General features: G+C 38.7%; 2 protein-coding genes across 4 annotated transcripts in view; both read left to right on the plus strand.

Moving 5' to 3' along the window:
- The window catches only part of LOC114499916 (olfactory receptor 4A5-like), a 203310-nt gene that overhangs the window by 135740 nt on the left and 48811 nt on the right, over window positions 1–18759 (plus strand). The gene's annotated exons all lie outside the window — the stretch shown is intronic.
- LOC114499014 (olfactory receptor 140-like) lies at window positions 11931–15462 on the plus strand. Of its 2 annotated transcripts, none has more exons than XM_028514977.2 (2): window positions 11931–12054; window positions 14467–15462. In XM_028514977.2, exon 2 carries the CDS (start codon window positions 14501–14503, stop codon window positions 15425–15427), a length of 927 nt encoding a protein of 308 aa, XP_028370778.1. In that variant the 5' UTR covers window positions 11931–12054; window positions 14467–14500; the 3' UTR covers window positions 15428–15462. The 2 variants fall into 2 exon arrangements, with proteins under 2 accessions (XP_028370778.1, XP_035885322.1); XM_036029429.1 differs by lacking the exon at window positions 11931–12054 and adding an exon at window positions 12884–13026.

Genomic DNA, 18759 nt, shown 5'->3' on the forward strand with positions numbered 1-18759 from the left:
GCTGCAGCAAAAGGGGGTGATGGACCCTCGCTCCTCAGCTTTGACATAGCCTGAGTTCTCATCGTCTGGGAGAAAATCTCCTTATCTCTTGGTTGCCTCAGTTCCTGTGCTAAGCTTGAAACAATGACAGGGTGGTGCAGCTCTGCTGAAAAGGGCAGATTCCCTGGGTGATCAGGCCTAAGAAAATACATGTAAATTACCGTGAAACCTTCTTTGTTTAGAATGCTCTCAGTTGAATGAGAGGGGTCCAAGGAGGAAGTTATGTTCCTCAAAGTCTTACAGCTCTTTCACCCTGACTCAAAATAGACCGGCAGAGTTCCTTGTTTTCTATAGTTCCTTACTTCCCCCTGATAAGTACTGTACTTTACCTGAATTATTATGTAAAATGAGCCCAATAAAAGCAGGTATGGACGATAAATCAGGGCGCTCCCCACTAGGGGGGGTGGCCATTTCGTCCCTACTTCCCCACAGAAACTAGTTTGTCTCTGTGCATGTTTGTTTCTCACGTGTTTTTCGGCGAGCCATCCACAGCGTTCCGTGGTCACTGCTGGCCGGTGACCCACGCGCAACAGGAAACTAGTAGAAAAAGCTTGCCTTAGGCCACAGAAAGAAAAGGATGGAGCTCTATTTCAATGATATCCCATCTGTCTGAACCTTCACCTGAGCTCTGAGCTTTGTCTGCCATTAGAAAAGATTTCACTTAAAAGACAGAGCCTTTGGTAAATTTTAGAAGTCTAGGCCTAAGTATGACTTAGAAAACATGATTTTCCGTCAGAGTAGGGTACTGGGTGGAGCACATGGTAAATGAAATGGAAGGTGTCCCTTAGGGCAGATTGGGAGAGGAGGAGGGCTCTGAGGGCAGACTCTGTCTGTTGACAGCCTTGTTTGGAATAAATTGGCCCCATGGTTTTCTGTGACCCTGTAGAATCTGTGCTAAGTAGCTGGCTGAGCAAATTGGTCAGGCTTGGATGGGTTGGGTGGAGTGCTTGTCTCTCCTGAGGCTGGTATTTCTGAACTTTTATGAAATTGCTATAAATATCTGATGAAGGAAACTAGAATTCTTTAATTTGGGTGCCCTGTGAAGGGGAATGTTTTGTGGTAACAGTACTGGCCTTAGAGATGTTTCTATCACAGAATAGTTGGGATAGTAGTGGGGACATTTCCTTTTTACTCTAGAAAATTCTAAGAAACTTTCTGCTGGTATTCCAGACCCTTTTAGTGAGTCTTGTGGACACATTGTGGACAGGTTGGCCATACACAGAGTTTCTCCCCTCCCCATAGGTCCTGCAACAGAGAGTCAAGTGGATCCTTGTACATTGTGCAGTTTACATGTTGCACACACATGTGAAGGAAATCAGAGCCACCAGAGTGAGAACTGTGAGCTCCCTTTTGGATATTGCCTCCTTGTTTCAATGACAAAGGTTTTCAATCCACACTGAACTGTTTTCTTTTTCTTGTGTCCCACTCACGACTGGTTTCAGAAAGTTGCCATCATCCAGGTCTGTCTCCTGAAAAACCTGAGGATCCAGGACAATATTCCCCATGTGCTGAGAGATTCTGATGCATCAGAGTCCCCCAGCTGCCACAGGCCTCTGCTTGATGCAGTGCTGTCTGAGGTCTGATTCTTACTGGAAAAGAGGGTACACTGAAGGGAGCAGTGGCATAGTACCATATACCGGCAGAACTTAGGGCCAGGAAAAGAATGAAGGTGGATATTAATAATATACAATAAGTATGTATTAATACTGATGATTAGTAATGTGATTCTCTAATACTTTGATGCTGATTGTTCTAATATTAATGATACCAACATTGGCTGTAGAAGACCCACCGTGACTGCTACTTCCAGAGAAAAATCGCATCTTCTTTGTTGGGATGGAGGATAGGACAATATGGAGCATGGAAAAGATGGAAATGAAATTGTCTACTGAAACCCTAGGACTAAGTAATTGTGCTTTCTCCCCAACATGGTTTGTGCTCACCTTGCACTGTGGGTTTTCCCTTGGCTCAGCCCTTGATTCCTCTTCCTTCTTTTTCTCATATGTACATTTTCCTCCTTTGGCTCTGATTCCTGTCATCACTCTCTAACCTCTCTATCCTATCTTCACCACTATTAGTTACTGAATATACATATAAAATGCTGATTTGTTTGCCCCAGCCTGAAGTTTGCATCCATTGGGTCATCGGGACACATACTGCACACAGCAGTGGTTTCTCCTCTACCTGTTTAAGGTTTGTGGGTTTGAACTTCTTTCCTGGTGGTTAAAGTCTTTTGCTTTGCATGACAGGGTGGGGTAGACTGTTAGCAAATTGCCATGGAGCCCAAAGACTCGAGTTCTGACCCTGGCTCCTCTCTCACTACTGTCTGCTAACCTCTGCCTGTCAGCTCAGCGTGAAGTACACAAAATAAGACAACATGAGCTTGCCTTATGGGATACAGTGATATCCAATGAACAAAGGATACGAACAAAAACATGAAGGAATGGGTGCAATGAAGAATGCATGATTACACACACACACAAACACACACTCACACACACACACACACACACTCACACACACACTTTAACATTGGAAGGCCGTTGGCAAGAAAGTGATTTGACTGGTAAAACCCTGAAGACTTTGCTGAGGAGATGTCATTTCAACTGGGTACTCTGTATTCAGGTAGCTATGGGGAGGGAGGTTGTATCTAAAGAAGGTCATCTAGCTGCTGTGAGATATGGGAAATTTGGAGGTCAGAAGCTCTAGGCAGTGTCAGGCTTGGCTGGAACATGCACAAATAGAAGCACCAAGAAGAACTAGTAGAGAAGAGGGTGTTGGCAAGAGTTAGAGGGCTCTGACAGCCACAGTGAGTATTTCAGTCACTGCATTTGAAAACCATAGTAACCATTTCATTATATTTAGGAATCATTGTATTTTCAAAACTTTTTCTTTTCAAGGGGTGACAAGGAGATTAAAGGAAGCAGAGGACAGGAGTGAGAAGAGGACATATCTGAAATTGAGTCTTTTCTTTCTGCTTAGAAATACAGAGGGCCCATGTGGGAATTCACTTCAGAATTATAGGATTGGCTGTTTGTAATACTGACATTCATGGAACATGCCTGGCTGTCTCGTATGTATGCGGTGATCATTTCCACATTAAAAACTCACAAAGACATTTCACTCAAAGTGTTATTTTCTTTAAATTGTGTGAGATATTATTTATTGAGTATTGGATGGTATGTGAAAGGAATTACATTCTCTGTGTTGTGAACATGAAAATAACTCTGTTTTAGGGCAGTGAAAATACTCTGTAGGTTTTTATAATGATGGAGCCGTATCATTACACATTTATCCCAACTCATAACATCTATCACCATGAATGAGCTCTAAGGAAACTATGCATTTGGGGTAATTATGATGTGTCACTGCAGGTTCATCATTATCGCAGGTGCGCCACCCTGGTGGACGATGTGGATAGTGGTGTGTGGGGTGTCATGCATGTGTGGAGGCAGAGACTGTATGGATAATCTCTGTAGCTTCTTCTCAGTTTTTCTGTGAACCTAAAACTTTTCTGAAATATAAAGTTTTAACAATGATATTGGCAACAGATGGTCCTATTGAAGCTAAGAGGAGATTTAAATTTTGCTGTGCCCCACAGAAAGTGATTGAAAGCGAGTACCTGATCCTTCTGTCAGAAAGGAAGTGACATGTCAGAGCCACTGTCCCATCACATTTGGGGTGCCTGCAGGCAGTCTGCATTTAGTTGGGGCCACTTGCATGCTTCTCACCGAGTTTCTAAGTGCAAGGAATAGAAAGGCAGATGTCTTCAGAGGAATTCGGACATCTTGAAGGAGGTAGGCGCTTCATTACAGATCAGCTCAAATTGTAGTTGGACTAAATTTAGAAACAAATGATGACTAACTTTTGTTAAATAAATCAGAGTGGTAGTTTTCTCTTAGGTGCTGGATAAATCTTAATAAAATCTATTCTGAGGTATCATTGGCAAATATGTTTTCCCATTCAGTTGGTTCTCTTTTTATTTTAATACTGTTCTCTTTAGCTGTGAAGAAACTTTTTATTTTGATGAGATCCCATTTGTTTATTCTTTCCTTATGTCCCTTGCTCCGGGGGACATATAAGTAAAAATATTGCTGTGTGAAATATCTGAGATTTTCCTGCCTATGTTTCCTCTAGGACTTTAGTAATGACATGGCTTATATGTAAGTCTTTTATCCACCTTGAATTAGTTTTGTGTATTGTGTAAGTTGGTGCTCAAGTTTCATTTTTTTACACATAGCTGTCCAGTTCTCCCAACACCATTTGTTGAAGAGACTGTTTTTACTCCATCTTATGTTGCTGCCCCCTTTGTCAAATATTAATTTATTGTAGAGACTTGGGTTTATTTCTGGGCTCCCTGTTCTGTTCCATTGCTCCATGTGCCTGTTTTTTATGCCAGTACCAGGCTGTTTTGATTACAGTGGCCTTGTAATATAGTTTGGTATCAGGTATTGTGATCCCTCCTACTTTGCTTTTCTTTCTCAAAATTGCAGCAGCTATTTGGGGTCATTTATGGTTCCATATAAATTTTTGAAGTGTTTGTTCTATGTCTGTGAAATATGCCACACTTTAATAGGTATTTCATTGAATCTGTAAATTGTTTTAGGTAGTATGGGCATTTTGATGATGTTAATTCTTTCAATCAATGAACGCGATAAATGTTTCCATTTGTTTGTGTCTTCCTTGATTTCTTTCTTCAGTGTTATGTAGTTTTCTGCATACTGGCCTTTTACCTCCTTGGTTAGATTTATTCCTAGGTATTTTATTTTTCTTTTTGTTGTATCCAATGGTATTTTATTCTTGATTTCTGCTTCTGCTGTTTCATTGTTAGTATGCAAAAAGGCCTCAGACAAAGGTTTAACATAAAACTTTCTAAAGAACTTACAGATTTATATATATAAAGGAAGAAAGTTACTTTTCCAAGATTTCCTCCTGCAGGTTGAGAAGCTGGCTGCAATTGCAGTTTCTTATTGATCTTTTTCTATTTTCTGACAAAAAAATTGCTTTAAGTATACTTTTTGCATTATGACATAATAGGCATAATGCAAGGCATAATAGGCATAATAGGCATGCCAAATGCAAAAGATTTGGTCCTATGCATGAGTTTCTGAACAACAGATAGATCTGGGAGGGTCTTGGACATCTGCAGATTTACAAAGATTCATAGGGGATTAAAGGTAGCAGGAGGTAACAGGATGGAGCAGAAACAAGAAATTTAGTTCAGTCACTGATCTCAAGCTGACTCTTCTTTTCTCTCTGCAGATCACAACTTGGTCAACTGCATCTTATCTATAGCCACCAGCATGGCAATGAATAACAGTGTGATTGAATTCATTTTTTTCTGGTTAGAAACAGGATGCAGGAAAGCCGAAAGCAATATTTGTGTTCTTCTTGATTCTTTACCTTGTGACACTGTCAGGGAACTTTCTCATTGCATTGACTATAAAAACAACCAAGACCTTGGGAGTCCTTTTGGATCCCAGGAACCAAAGCTACATTTTTGAGCATTCTTGGTACCTTGGAAGAATTATAAATATAACCATGTCTCATTGTCTTGTACCTCTCTTTTCAGTGTCTGTGTTCTCCTTCCTCAATACCTAGGTCACCCCAAGAGTTTTGAAAAAAATTATACCCCCTGGTAACATAAGAGTTCATCATAGTCATGAGTCAGTGAATTTTAAAAATATTTGGTGAAAATCTAACTAGTGTCTCTGTGTAAAGGTTTGCAGGATAAGACAAAGGTTACATGGAGGGAATTACAACTTCTTAAAAAGTTGATAGTAAAAAAAAAGAACAGAAAAATTTCTGACAGTCACAGAATCCAACTGAGTAATTGCTTTAGGGAACAATGTGCTAATTATGTCATGGTTGGATACAGTCCTGTCTGTGGAAGTTTCATGAGAGGTCCAAGAAGACTGAACATCCCTTGAGGCATGAAGGAATGAATACCTAATAGCAACTTATCATAGTATTGAGTGAGTTATTCCAAAAGAGACTTATTTTTGGTGCCACATAAATTGTATTATAAAGGTTCTCACCACAAATACTACCATCTTAGAGGACTAACTTCATGCCAATTTACTTAGAGATTTTTTTTTTTTGCCACCACCAGAGAGTAAGTCATTGCTGACTTGTGCGCCTAGGATTGACCATTTACATAGGCTCTATTAAAGACACAACTGGCTGTGGGGCCTTTGATACTTTTCTTTATCGACAATCCACTAAGACTTAGAGGGGAAATCTCTTACTTGTAGCCCAAACAAAATCATCCTAGGAGAAACAATTGTCAAGGGAAGGTGCAATAGGCTATTAGGAAGAAGAACTCATAGATCTTCACCAAACATTTATTATGTGTAACACCTGTAGAAGATACAATAATGAAGATGTTCTCCAAAACATAACGGATGTATTCATATTGAGTTCATGATTTCATGAATTGGACAAATGGAAGGTGTTAATCTCAGTATATTCCCATTTAATTTACAGGCTTGGTGTGGGAATAAAGTGGAGAGACAGGCTACATCTGTTTGAAAAATGAGAGTGTAAAGAAATTCTCTATCATTAAATTTTATGTTTGTAATTTTTTGTCTTATGAGAAAATCCTAATGGACAAAGTAAAAGAATAGATTTGGTTATGATCTCTCAGCATCTATATTTCCCAAGGCAGGTCTCACTTGAAAAACAAAGAGGCTCACTGAAGTAATTACATTGATGAATTAGGCAAACAAAACATCTTTTGTTGAAATTGCTCTATAATAAGTGAGAATATGAGCTATTCCATGTAGGGAAAAGATAAACAGGTCAGGATTGAAGATATGTAATTTCTTCTTCTTCTTTTTTATTTTTTGTTGATGATTGTGTTTTTATTTATTTTCTCTTTAATATTATTCAATTACAGTTGTCCTCATTTTCCCCCCATTACTCTCCCTTGCCCTACCCACTACCCAGGTCCCACATCCAATCCTCCCCACCCCCCACTGACTCTGTCCATAGGTTCTTTATACACGTTCTTTGACTTGACCCTTCCTCTCCTGTCTCCCATTATTCCCCTCCCCGCCTCTTCTGGTTACTGTCAGTTTGTTCTTCAATTCCATGCCTGGTTCTATTATGGTCACTTGTATGTTGTGTTGATTTAGTTTCACTTATACGTGAGATCAAGCGATATTCCTCTTTCAGTGCCTGGATTATTTCACTTAATCATAATACTCTCTAGTTCTATCCATGGTGTTGTGAAGAGTAGGAGTTCCTCCTTTCCTTCTGTTGCATAGTACTCCACTGTGTCATTCCTAAAGCTGTAATCATTTGAATGTGCAATCTTGGAAATGTTTTTTTTTTCTTCTCTGGGTCTCAGTTTCTTTACATGCAAAATACAAAGAATGAATTAGATAATTTCTAATTATCCATTCAATTATTTTTTCCTTTTACTGAATTTCTCAGGATGACACTGGTTAACAAAATTATGCAGGTTTCAGGTGCACAATTCTACAACTCATCATCTGTACACTGTGCTGTGCATTCACCACCCAAGTCTCTTTCCATCACTATTTATCCCTCCTTACACTCCTCTACCTCCTTTTCCCCCTTAACCCATTCAATTCTCAATGCTTAAGATTTTATTGTTTATTTTTAAAGATCAAATTCTGGACTCCATGTACTTGAATTACCAGAGAACCCTTATTATAATATATATGAAATACAGCGTTATTATTCTTCATGAAGTGAAACAAGGCCCAATACTTCCAGGGAGTTCAGATTTTGGACAGGTCTTAAATTCATTAGAGAACACTGAAAAGGAAACTGGCTTCTAGTTCTATCATTTACTAGCTACATCATGCTGGACAAAGTGACACAAACCACTCGAAATCTCAACTTTTTCATATCCATGGGAAATAATGCTCTCATGGGGTTCTATTCAGATTGAATATGAAAGTGGATTGTAAATAATAAGCATTCAATACACGATACAATATGACTAATAGTGAATTTAGGGCAGATTAGAAATGGACAAGGATACTAATGTTATTAACTGATTTAACAAAGTAAATGAATAAGTAGATTCATAATTCTAAATTCTCTTGAGAAGGGAGTTGGGAAATTCTCAGAGAGTAAAGCTGACATATTTCAAATCCCCAAGTGTCTTTGAATCTTTTTTTTATGCCCCATGGATTGGGATGAGAAAGTCTTCTTAAAGCCTTTGTTGAAAGCTGGATGTTAAAGAAGTATTTTGGCAACCGAGGTAAGCCTTTATTTGTGAGGTAATGTGGAGCCAAGGTTAAGATCAAGACTTAAGGCCAGACAGACTTGATTGTACCTACATGTCTGCTCCTCACTAACTGTGTGTCCTTTCTCCTCATTAACTCTATGTCCAGAATACAAGGCCCAAGCTATCCATGTTTCAACATTTCTATCTATAAAGTATGAGAGAACTTTCAAACACACATAAATTTCAACCCTATATAATTTTAAAAAATATTGAATGAGATAATTTGTATAATGTTTTGCACAGTGCCCTACCATACATGAAGTAGCCAACATTAATTATTTGATTGTTGGGGACCGCCCTGCCTACTCTCAGGAAGCTGTAACCCCCGTGACTTAGGCTGAGTGAAAGACCTCCAGACCAGGAGCCACTGAAGGAGACAAAACTTATTTCCCTGGCATGATCGTCAGTCAGTGACGGGTAACAATTCTCTAAGAAAGAGAATGAATCTAAGACAGACGTGATCATGTGAGAATGCCCTGAGAGAAGGGGCTGTGGAAATGAAGGGGTGATCAGACATCAACCCCTGCCCCCTTGGCTTTGTCAAAGACTGAATCTTTGTTCTTGGATGTGAGAAATCCAAGTCTCCTGGCTGCATCTGTCTCCTGCCCGCCTCTGTCTCCTGCCCTTCTCAGGCCTGCAGAGGCGAAACAGCCCAGACCAGAAGAAACTGGGGGTCCCCCGGGGTAATCAGGCCTGGGATATAGAATATTCAGGATCCTGTGAGATCTGTTTGCTGGAGGATGTTATTATCTTGGAATTTAAAAGCACAGGCGGGAAACTTTTGGAACCTGTACCTCTTTCATATGTTAAAGACCACAAACCTTGCCCAGAATCTCAGCAGGAGTTCTGTCCCCACCTTTGTAAGTTGCCTGCATCTTTGATCTTTTCTGCCAGACTGTGAATCCACAAACTAAATCTGTTTTCTCTATAAAAATCTGCTTGGGTATGGACACAGGGCCCTCCCCACAAGAGGGAGTGGCCCTTCTGTCCCTATTCCCCCACAGGACCTGGTTCTCTTTGTGTATGTTTTTAGCATGTTTCAATGAACATACGCAGCCGAGATGGATACTGCAGGCCGGTATCTTCCACATTTGATTATTACTAGTAATAATAATGACTAACCTCTACACAGAGGTTACATAGGCTTAATTTCCTTTCTCCTTAATCTTCTCAGAGATTGTCATTTTTCTGAGAGCAAACAAATGAAAACCAAGATGAGAAAAGTGCTATTGGAACATTCAGAAGGATATTAAATTTTTTTCAGAGTAGTAACTTTTTAAAAGGTAGAATAATGTATGACCATGATAAAAAAATAAAAAGTACAGAGAAGTAAAAAGAGAAATATATGTTGTTTCAGCATTACCATAAACCTATAAAATTATACTGCTTTGCGCTACTTACTTTTTTGTATTGTTCATGTATAATTTTACACTACTCTGCCTATATTTTTCTAAAAAACATCACATTGTGGCCTCTCTACATGCTTTGAGTGCATCTCTCTGACACTGTTAAAATGTTCTTTCTTTTTCTTTAGAATGTTGGCTGTATATATAATAGTCAAGGGGGTGTTTGGGAGCAGGCCCATGTTTCAGCATCCTTCTTTGTAGAAGCCATTCCACACCAATCAGGGCCTTCATTAATAGTATTGAATTAGTGTGGGAACCAAGGAGTGTTTGGACAGTAAAGCAAATGAATGAATGTGGGAATGACTAGATAAAGCATTCTGAGAAATAAGGAAGTGCTTTTCACAAAAGGAACAAGTGGATTTTACCTGGTTGTGATAATACAGCAACTGTATTTTTATCATAAATTCTCTATTAATTTTCCAAAATGTTTAAGAGATAATCATTGCAAGGGAAAACCAGAGACCAAAACACTGATGTCTGCAAGAGAGAAAACATTGGATTTTTAGAAAAACTACCTTCCCTGATTTCATCTCTGGTGACACAGCCTATCAGCATATCCTTATTTTTCAGCCTAGGGGATGGAAGAGGTGGCTGCCTAGAGTTTGTGCAGTACAGCCACTCTAGAGTCTGTCCTGTTACCTGCATCCTTCATGGGCACAGACTACAGTCTTCACATTCACTGGCCTTTTTGATAGCTTTGCCTCCCCTAGAGGCTACTAAGGTAATTCTCACCAGCCTTTTTCAGAAGGGACTGAAGCAATATTTTCTGGAACCCATAGAGAAGAAATATCATCTGCTCCTCAAGTATATACTATTAAGGATTAAAAGATAAGTCTAGGGGGGGAATCTAGCAACTTCAGAAGAAGCTGGCGAGCAATCTAGAAGTAGAGATCTTCCTTTTTTTTTTTTTTGTGGGAGAGGGATGCGCTGACCAATAAAGTGGAAGTAAATCTGCTCAAAGAGAAAAATATCAGTGACCACACTTGTAAGTAAATCTATTTTTTATCTCAAAATATTTTATTTAACATTTATGTTAAAACTGTAAGCCTGTGCAAGAAACACTGTCTCTACTTGCCTAATGTCAAAACTAATAATTCTGATATGTGGGGACTGTATTCTGTGGGTGTACCAAATAGATTACAAATAGTCACTTTGGTAAGGAGAAAAAAAATTTGTGCTGCATGGTTAAAATGAAAACATGTTCTCATTCTTTTAAATAATTCACTGATTTGGGTGGCATAGGTACAGCCTCATAGAAATAACACAATTCTAACAGTCATGGTCAAGTGTCATCCATTTCACAGTCAGTGAAGATAATCTGCACTAAACATCTGCTTTGTATCTACCTCGTGCTGTTCACTGAGCTAGTAGTGTCTTCAGTCTCACAGCCATTTTTCTGAGCCAACTTATCCTCATTTCATAGCAAATAGTCAAGGTTTCAGAGCTTTAATGGATTTGAGGGAATTACCTTTGCTGTTTAAGTCAATGTAAGTCAAGGGTCACAGCCTACTGACTTAGATCAAACAGCTTCTTTACTCTTAGTTATTTCACCTGTTGAATAAGGAGAATAATAGTATCTGAGTCAATGTTGATAAAAAGATGAAATGTGTCTGGCACTTGATAAGCACTCAAACAAATGTTGGCTTCTAGACTAGAAATTGTCTCAGCAAAGATAACTCAGTGTTCAGGTGATGTGGTCCAAACACTTTGGAGTAATTCAAGTCCACCAGAAAATTCAATTGAATCTACCTTCATAATACATTAACAATATTTAAAAACCATGATCACCATGAGTGGTGGATTTATTAAAAAACCAAACTATTACAATAAAAATTAAACAGTCATATAGTTAGTTACCCACCTAAATATTTAACTTACACAATAGCAAATATACAAACTCTATATTAGGTTCGTTTGTTATCAAATATCCAAATTCATAAATGGCCAAGCCAACATTTTTTCCCTTTTGCCATCATGGTTTATCTTCATGTAGACTTAAAGAGGGAATTAAACATTAAAGATGAATGGTATAAAAGTTCTCAAAGTTCAGCTAAGTTATATGAAATAATTGGCTTGTTGGCAAGATGTGCTAATGATGGTGAAATACCCCTGAGGTCTAATTAGCCGCAGCTAAGAAAGGTCATGGAATTTGCCTACAAAGGATATGCAGTAGCACTCTTGCAAGGCCTGGGAGAAGGGCCTTATCCAGAGGAGCCATTTATGGGTCAACGAAAACATAGTAGCTGACCTAGTTGTCATTTTTAAACTTGCATCTTTTCTCCTTTCTTGGTGAACTAACAGCTGCCTGAGGCCCTGATCATGGAGCTATGTCAGACAAGTTCATAGGTGAGATTCCCAACCCTGCCCCCAAATGAAATCACGTAAGTATAGAATCCCAGGTTTAAATGCATCTTAGAAATCATATAGTCACCCCTGCCCCACCAATATTAGGTCTAAATCTCTTTTTTAGTATATGAAGAATCAGAAAAGATATGATCAATTCAATATGATAAATGTAGAAGTAAAAATATTTTGAGGTGTTTTTTACTGATAATTATTTAAATTAGAATCACATTATATATTCACATTTTTTCACTGAATTTTCCAATTTCAGAATTTTTCTATGATATTGTACAATTTTAAAAATCATCTCTGTTGATGCCCACATATTATTCAAAGTGATGTACAATATTTTACCTATTGAGGTCTTATTGTAGGACATTCCATGCTGTTTCTGATTTTCCATAGCGCTTAATAATTGTGTCGAACATATTTGTACCTAATGATTTTTCTTTTTTAAAAATTTGTCTTTAGAGTTTACTCCTACAAAGAATATTGTAGAGTTAAAGAAAAAAGACAAGGTAACTTTCATTTTTTCATTACTATTTCTAAACCATTTTCATTATATCTTATTTTCATTACATTCACTATTGTTTTTTCCTGCTCTGTTGGGGGAGTCCACCTCAGAATAAATAAGGGAATTCAAAGAAGCTGCTGCACTTTGTTTTCACATGTGTATAACATTTTCATTTGGGGTAATTAAAAAATACAGCTGTTTATCCATGTACCTTTAAAAGGAAAATAAATATGTATTTTTTCAGAATATATTTATCTTTTTCTCCCCTGTTTCTTTTGGAAAATTTTTGTCCCCATCTTTCCTCATCCTATTAGTGATGGTACATCTTCCTGCAAGCAGGCATGATGGGTGAAGGATGTGCTGGGAGTGTGGGAGAAGAAGGCACGAGAATGCCTATAGCAGAAACCTGCAGGAGTGGGGAGACTCATTCATACCATGGATGGATGAGCTGCTGCTGTTTGGTAATAAAATGTTGGGGAGCGGTTACAAAAAGCATTTAACAAGGACACTTTTTATGATTTATGTGGAGAAACATACATTAATATATGCATAGTAATTGTCCAATAAATATTTGTTGAATTAAGTGAATGTGTATTAGGTACTTAAAGTAAGTACTTGATATATGTGATTGTATTTATATGAATGATACTTTATATGTCTTATGTAGCAGATAACTTTTATTGTCTATATTAAATTTCTATGTTTTTAAAACTTTGAAAATAAGGGCTTCCTTTGCTTGATAAGTCCTCATATATTGAGCACCTACCTACCCAGGGTTGTTTTTAATCCCAGTCTATGGAAGCTATAAATTTACTGAATGTGACTATGTTAAAATTATGTTAGATTAGTTTTAAACAAGAAAAATGAACTATTTTTTAAAGATTTTATTTATTTATTTTTAGACAGGGAATTGAGGGAGAAAGAGAGAAAGAAACATCAATGTGCGGTTGCTAGGGGCCATGGCCTGCAACCCAGGCATGTGCCCTGACTGGGAATTGAACCTGTGATGCTTTGGTACACAGTCCACACTCAATCCACTGAACTACTCTAGCCAGGTCCAAAATGAACTATTTCTAAATTTCTAAAGGATAAATTATTAAACAAGAATGCAGCTTTCTTTCAAAAGCGCATTAATGTTTCTCATAAAATAGAGAGCAATGATAAACAGAGTGGGGGATGAAAGCACTTGAATTCCTAGGTTTACAGGATGGAGGAACAAGCCTGTTTCTACACAGGGAGATGAGAGAAGGCAGAAATTTTCTGGCTATTTATTTGTCATCCAATAGGTGCCAGACTCTGCAGATATCATGCCAGGCACTATGCTCAGCAGTGAAGAAATATCCATGAACAGCATATGTGTGATGGAAAACACCAGCCAGGATGTGTCTTCCAATGACTTTCATGGGTCTGCTTATAATAGATGCTTATTTACCATGTCTTTCTCCCCACAGTTAGAACTATGGGTTCAAATATAAATTCTGAAAGAAGGAATAAGTCTTGTGTGTAGCACTTTACAACTTACAAACTGCAGTTGAGATTTCCAATTTGTACAGACAGATACAGGAGAAGGCTGGGAAGTGCAGGGCACTGAACAGACTTTACAAAGTCATGTGGAGCAGGAACCAGAAAGAGAACCTGGATCTCCTGTATACAGCCCAGTATGTTTATGGTAAATTTCACATCAATTGTTGCCCTATGGATTTTTTTTTATGTGTTAGGTACTAGGTGTCTGAAGAGATAGAAAGCATTATGGAGGAAGTGGGAAAGAGTTGAAACCATTAGTGGGGTGAGGGGTGCCAAGGACACACTCCAGAGTTATAGCGAGTATCCTATTTCTGTATTGTGAAATTCACACAACAATCCTTCATGTGTAACAGGTCCCATTCTTTATCTCTTTATAGGTAATTTAGGCCCCAAGAAAGTGTTACTTCTTACATGGATCACCTCACACATCCCAACAATGTGACTGAGTTTATTCTCTTGGGACTCACACAGAATCCACAACTACAGAAAATACTCTTCATTGTCTTTTTGTTCATTTTCCTATTTACCGTTCTGGCCAATCTGCTCATCATCATTACCATTTCCCTCAGCCCCACACTTTCAGCTCCCATGTACTTCTTTCTCACTTGCTTGTCTGTCATAGATGCCCTCTACACCTCTGTCACCACCCCCAAAATGATCATCGACCTGTTGTACCAGAGGACAACCATCTCTTTGGGCAGCTGCCTGACTCAGCTGTTTGTGGAGCACTTCCTGGGAGGCTCAGAGATCATCCTCCTCATTGTCATGGCCTATGACCGCTATGTGGCCATCTGCAAGCCCCTTCACTATGTGACCATCATGAGGCAGGGGCTCTGCTGCCTCCTGGTGCTGGTGGCCTGGATTGGGGGGGTCCTGCATGCCACTGTACAGATTCTTTTCATGGTCCACTTGCCCTTCTGTGGTCCCAATGTCATTGACCACTTCATGTGTGATCTCTTCCCACTGCTGAAACTTGCCTGCAGAGACACCTATAGGCTCAGAATGATAGTGGCAGCCAATAGTGGGGCCATGTGCTTGCTTATTTTCTCCATGCTGCTCACCTCCTACATAGCCATCCTGAGCTCCCTGAAATCCCATGGCTCTGAAGGACAGCGCAAAGCCCTCTCTACATGTGGAGCCCACTTAATGGTAGTTGTACTCTTTTTTGTGCCTTGCATATTCACCTACATGCGTCCTGTGGTCACCTACCCTGTGGACAAGCTGGTGACTGTGTTCTTTGCAATCCTAACTCCCATGTTTAATCCTGTCATTTACACAGTGAGAAACTCAGAGGTGAAAAATGCCATGCGGAGTTTGTTGAAGAAGAGAGTAGCTTAGCCTGTTCAAATGCCAAGAGCGTGATGATGTATATAAACAGGGAGGATTATATCTATAGCACACTGTGGAAAAAAATTAACAGATTCTGGGGATCATTGGTAGGGAAAAAAAAGTTCTGAAACTAACACTTATTGAGCAGTAAGAAATGTTTCGGCTTTTTCCTTGGTACTTCTGATAACTTTTTTAAACTTTGTTTTTATTGTTTACAGTATTATAATTGCATAATTTCCTTCCTTTGCCCACCTCCACCTAGCCATCACCCTCCTTTCTTCAGACAATCATGATTTTAAGAGTATATGCACCCCGTGTTCATAGCAGTGGTATTTACAATAGCCAAGATCTGAAAACAGCCCAAGTGCCCATGAGTAAATGGCAAATTAAAAAAACTGTGGTACATTTACACAATGGAATGCTACTTGCTGCAAAAAGGAAGGAACTCTATCTTTTGCAACAGCATGGATGGTCCTAGAGATTATTGTGCTATTATGCTTTTGATAACTTTCAATGTACTTTTCCACAGCCTCGATGTTCATGTGCATAGACTGAGGGTATGCAGTGGAAAAATCGATGATAAATGCCTAGTGTGATGCTTCTAGCAGGGGTGTCCAACCTTTTGGTGTCTCTGGGCCAGAGTGGCAGGAAGAGTTTTTCTGGCAACACATTAAATACATTGTGACACGTAATCACAAAAAGATCTCATAATGTTTTAGGTAAATTTATGATTTTGTGTTGGGCTGCATTCATACCTATCCTGAGCCTCATGCAGCATGTGGGCCAAGGTTGGACAACTCTGTTAGGGTAAGTTTTTTTCAGAATGTCATTGCTATGTTTTGAATTTCGTTTTTTTTAAGATTTTATTTATTTATTTTTAGAGAGGAAAGGGATGGAGGGGGAGAGAGAGAGAGAGAGAGAGAAAGAGAGAGAGAGAGAGAGAGAGAGGGAGAGAAACATCAATGTGTGGTTGCTGGGGGTTATGGCCTGCAACCCAGGAATGTACCCTGGCTGGGAATTGAACTTGGGACACTTTGGTTCCCAGCCGGGGCTCAATCCACTGAGCTATGCCAGCCAGGGCTTGGAATTCTTTATACGTGTTATGTGGAAGAAATTGGCTTTTCCATAGGACTTTCATATTAGAATTCTGTTATTTTTGCTTAGCTTGTGGTAAAGCAAAACAAAACAAACAACCTACCCCCCAAGAAACACAAATAAACATAAAAAACCCAGAGGACTGAAATTCTTAGAATATATGGGGAAAGGGATGTTTGGGGAATTAGAGAATCCCTGCTGAGTTTTTCCCCTTTTGGCACTATGTATCTACCAAAAGTGAACAGAAAGAGCCCCACAGAAGGAAGAAATAATCATTCATGACCTATCTCTGTTTTTTCTCAGCACAAAAATAAGCCAAAAAATTTGAAGTTACCGAAATTATTCTTAATTTGGCCTTATTTTCTTAAATTCTTTTTGGCTCACAGTTTTTCTTGTAGAAAGGAAGGATTTTTTTTTTTTCATTTCTCCTTTCAAAGACATTAATAGCTATTTGAAGCAACAAAGGTGAACATTCTTTTATCTAACCTCAAGAAAAGTGCATATGCTTAGGTTCCAAAGCTGTTTCTCTGGAGGTGCGATACATGTATTTACATTAAAAAAATGCTTTATTATCAATCATAGATATTTAGGTGAGTTAGGTGACTCATCCACATACTAAGCCGGCAGACTCCATATTACTATCCTCATTTTACTGGAAAGCAAACTGAAGCCAAGGGAGGTTTGATCACTTACTTGCCTCAGTTCACACAGCTAAGAGTTTGAGCTACACACCTTGAATTCAGGTCTTCCAAACGTCAGTCTTACCATCTTTCAACAAAAAGCACTTGCCTGTTTATGTCTATAGATAATATTATCAACAGCCTAAAGATTTACATAATTTTTCCAGAAAGTTAGTTCGTTTGTTTATTTATTTATTTATTTATAGGAAAAAGGAGGGAGAAAGAAAGGGAGAGAAACATCAATGTGTGGTTGCCTCTCACATGGCTCCCACTGGGGACCTGGCCTGCAACCCCAGCATATACCCTGACTGGAAATTGAATCAGTAAATCTTTCGTTCACAGCCTGAGCTCAATCCTCTGAGCTACACCAGCAAAGGCTTCCTATCACAAAGTTTTTGTCTAATATTTTGTAGAGTTATCTCACACATAGCCACATATTTCAGCAACAATGCCCCTCTGTGTATGTGGAAAATATCAGGGCACTGTACATTATCATATAACATTTATAAAGCAAAGCTTCTCATTATGACATTCCGCCTCATGTTACATTTTATGAATAAACTTTTCTTAAACTCACTGGTCATCTGGGGGTATCTCTTCCATAATTTGACCATAAAATAATGTCATAGGATAATACATCTGTTCTTTGGGGGTACCTCTGTGTTCTACTTTATGCACAGTTATTAAATTCGTAAGAAATAGAACATTTTTCTACAAAGCCTAGGTCTGGATGAGATATAAGCAACACTTAATGTATTAAATATGGTCAAGTCTGCAGCAGCTGGTGAGAAACAATTTGACAGAATCTGGACTAAATGACACATGTTTAGAAGATGAGAGTAAGCCAGCAGTAAGGATAAGAAGAGTACTGAGTCAATGTTCTTTCCACTCTAAGACAAAGAGGAGGTTTTGAAGAGGGAAACTACAGCCCGTGATTGTGTCTTATGGGCCATACTGAGTACTCAGTGGATGAGTGAGGAGACTGATGAGGCACAAGTTACAAATGGTCAACAGCAAAGTTGGAAGGTGCAAGAACTGGAGGAGGAAATGTCAGGTGGTCTGACATTCTTAGTGGATGGAGTTTGCTGCTGTGGGGATAGTTGTAAAGAATGTTAAGATGTCCCTTTGCACTCCGCATCAAGATTTTCTCATGAGGATCAACTGTCATTTGATTATTTTTGATACTTACCCAGCATGTAAGGAAGCAAGATTGTTTACTCCTAAAAATTAGTAAGATAAATGTTTGGATCTATTGGATAAGGGTACTTTAGTTTAATTTGGACTTTTAATTCAGTGAAAATGTGAAGTGAAGGGAGTGAGCTGCTATTGTTCAAGGCCAACTATGAAGCAGTTTGTTCTTTATATATTTTAACTCCCTGAATGTACAAAGAATTTTATTGGATCTTTACTCCATTTTTTACAGAAAAAAGTGAGACTCAATTCAGCTAAGAAATAAAGGCAAGTGTTTTGGAATCTGCCTCCTCTAGTCTTCTCACTTCAAAATTCACCTCACTAGCATGGTGTGAAAATATTCAAACACAGGACCAATCATTAGTCACATTTTCA

The sequence above is a fragment of the Phyllostomus discolor genome, chromosome 6 (assembly GCF_004126475.2).
Source record: "Phyllostomus discolor isolate MPI-MPIP mPhyDis1 chromosome 6, mPhyDis1.pri.v3, whole genome shotgun sequence".
NCBI classification, from domain to species: Eukaryota; Metazoa; Chordata; class Mammalia; order Chiroptera; family Phyllostomidae; genus Phyllostomus; species Phyllostomus discolor.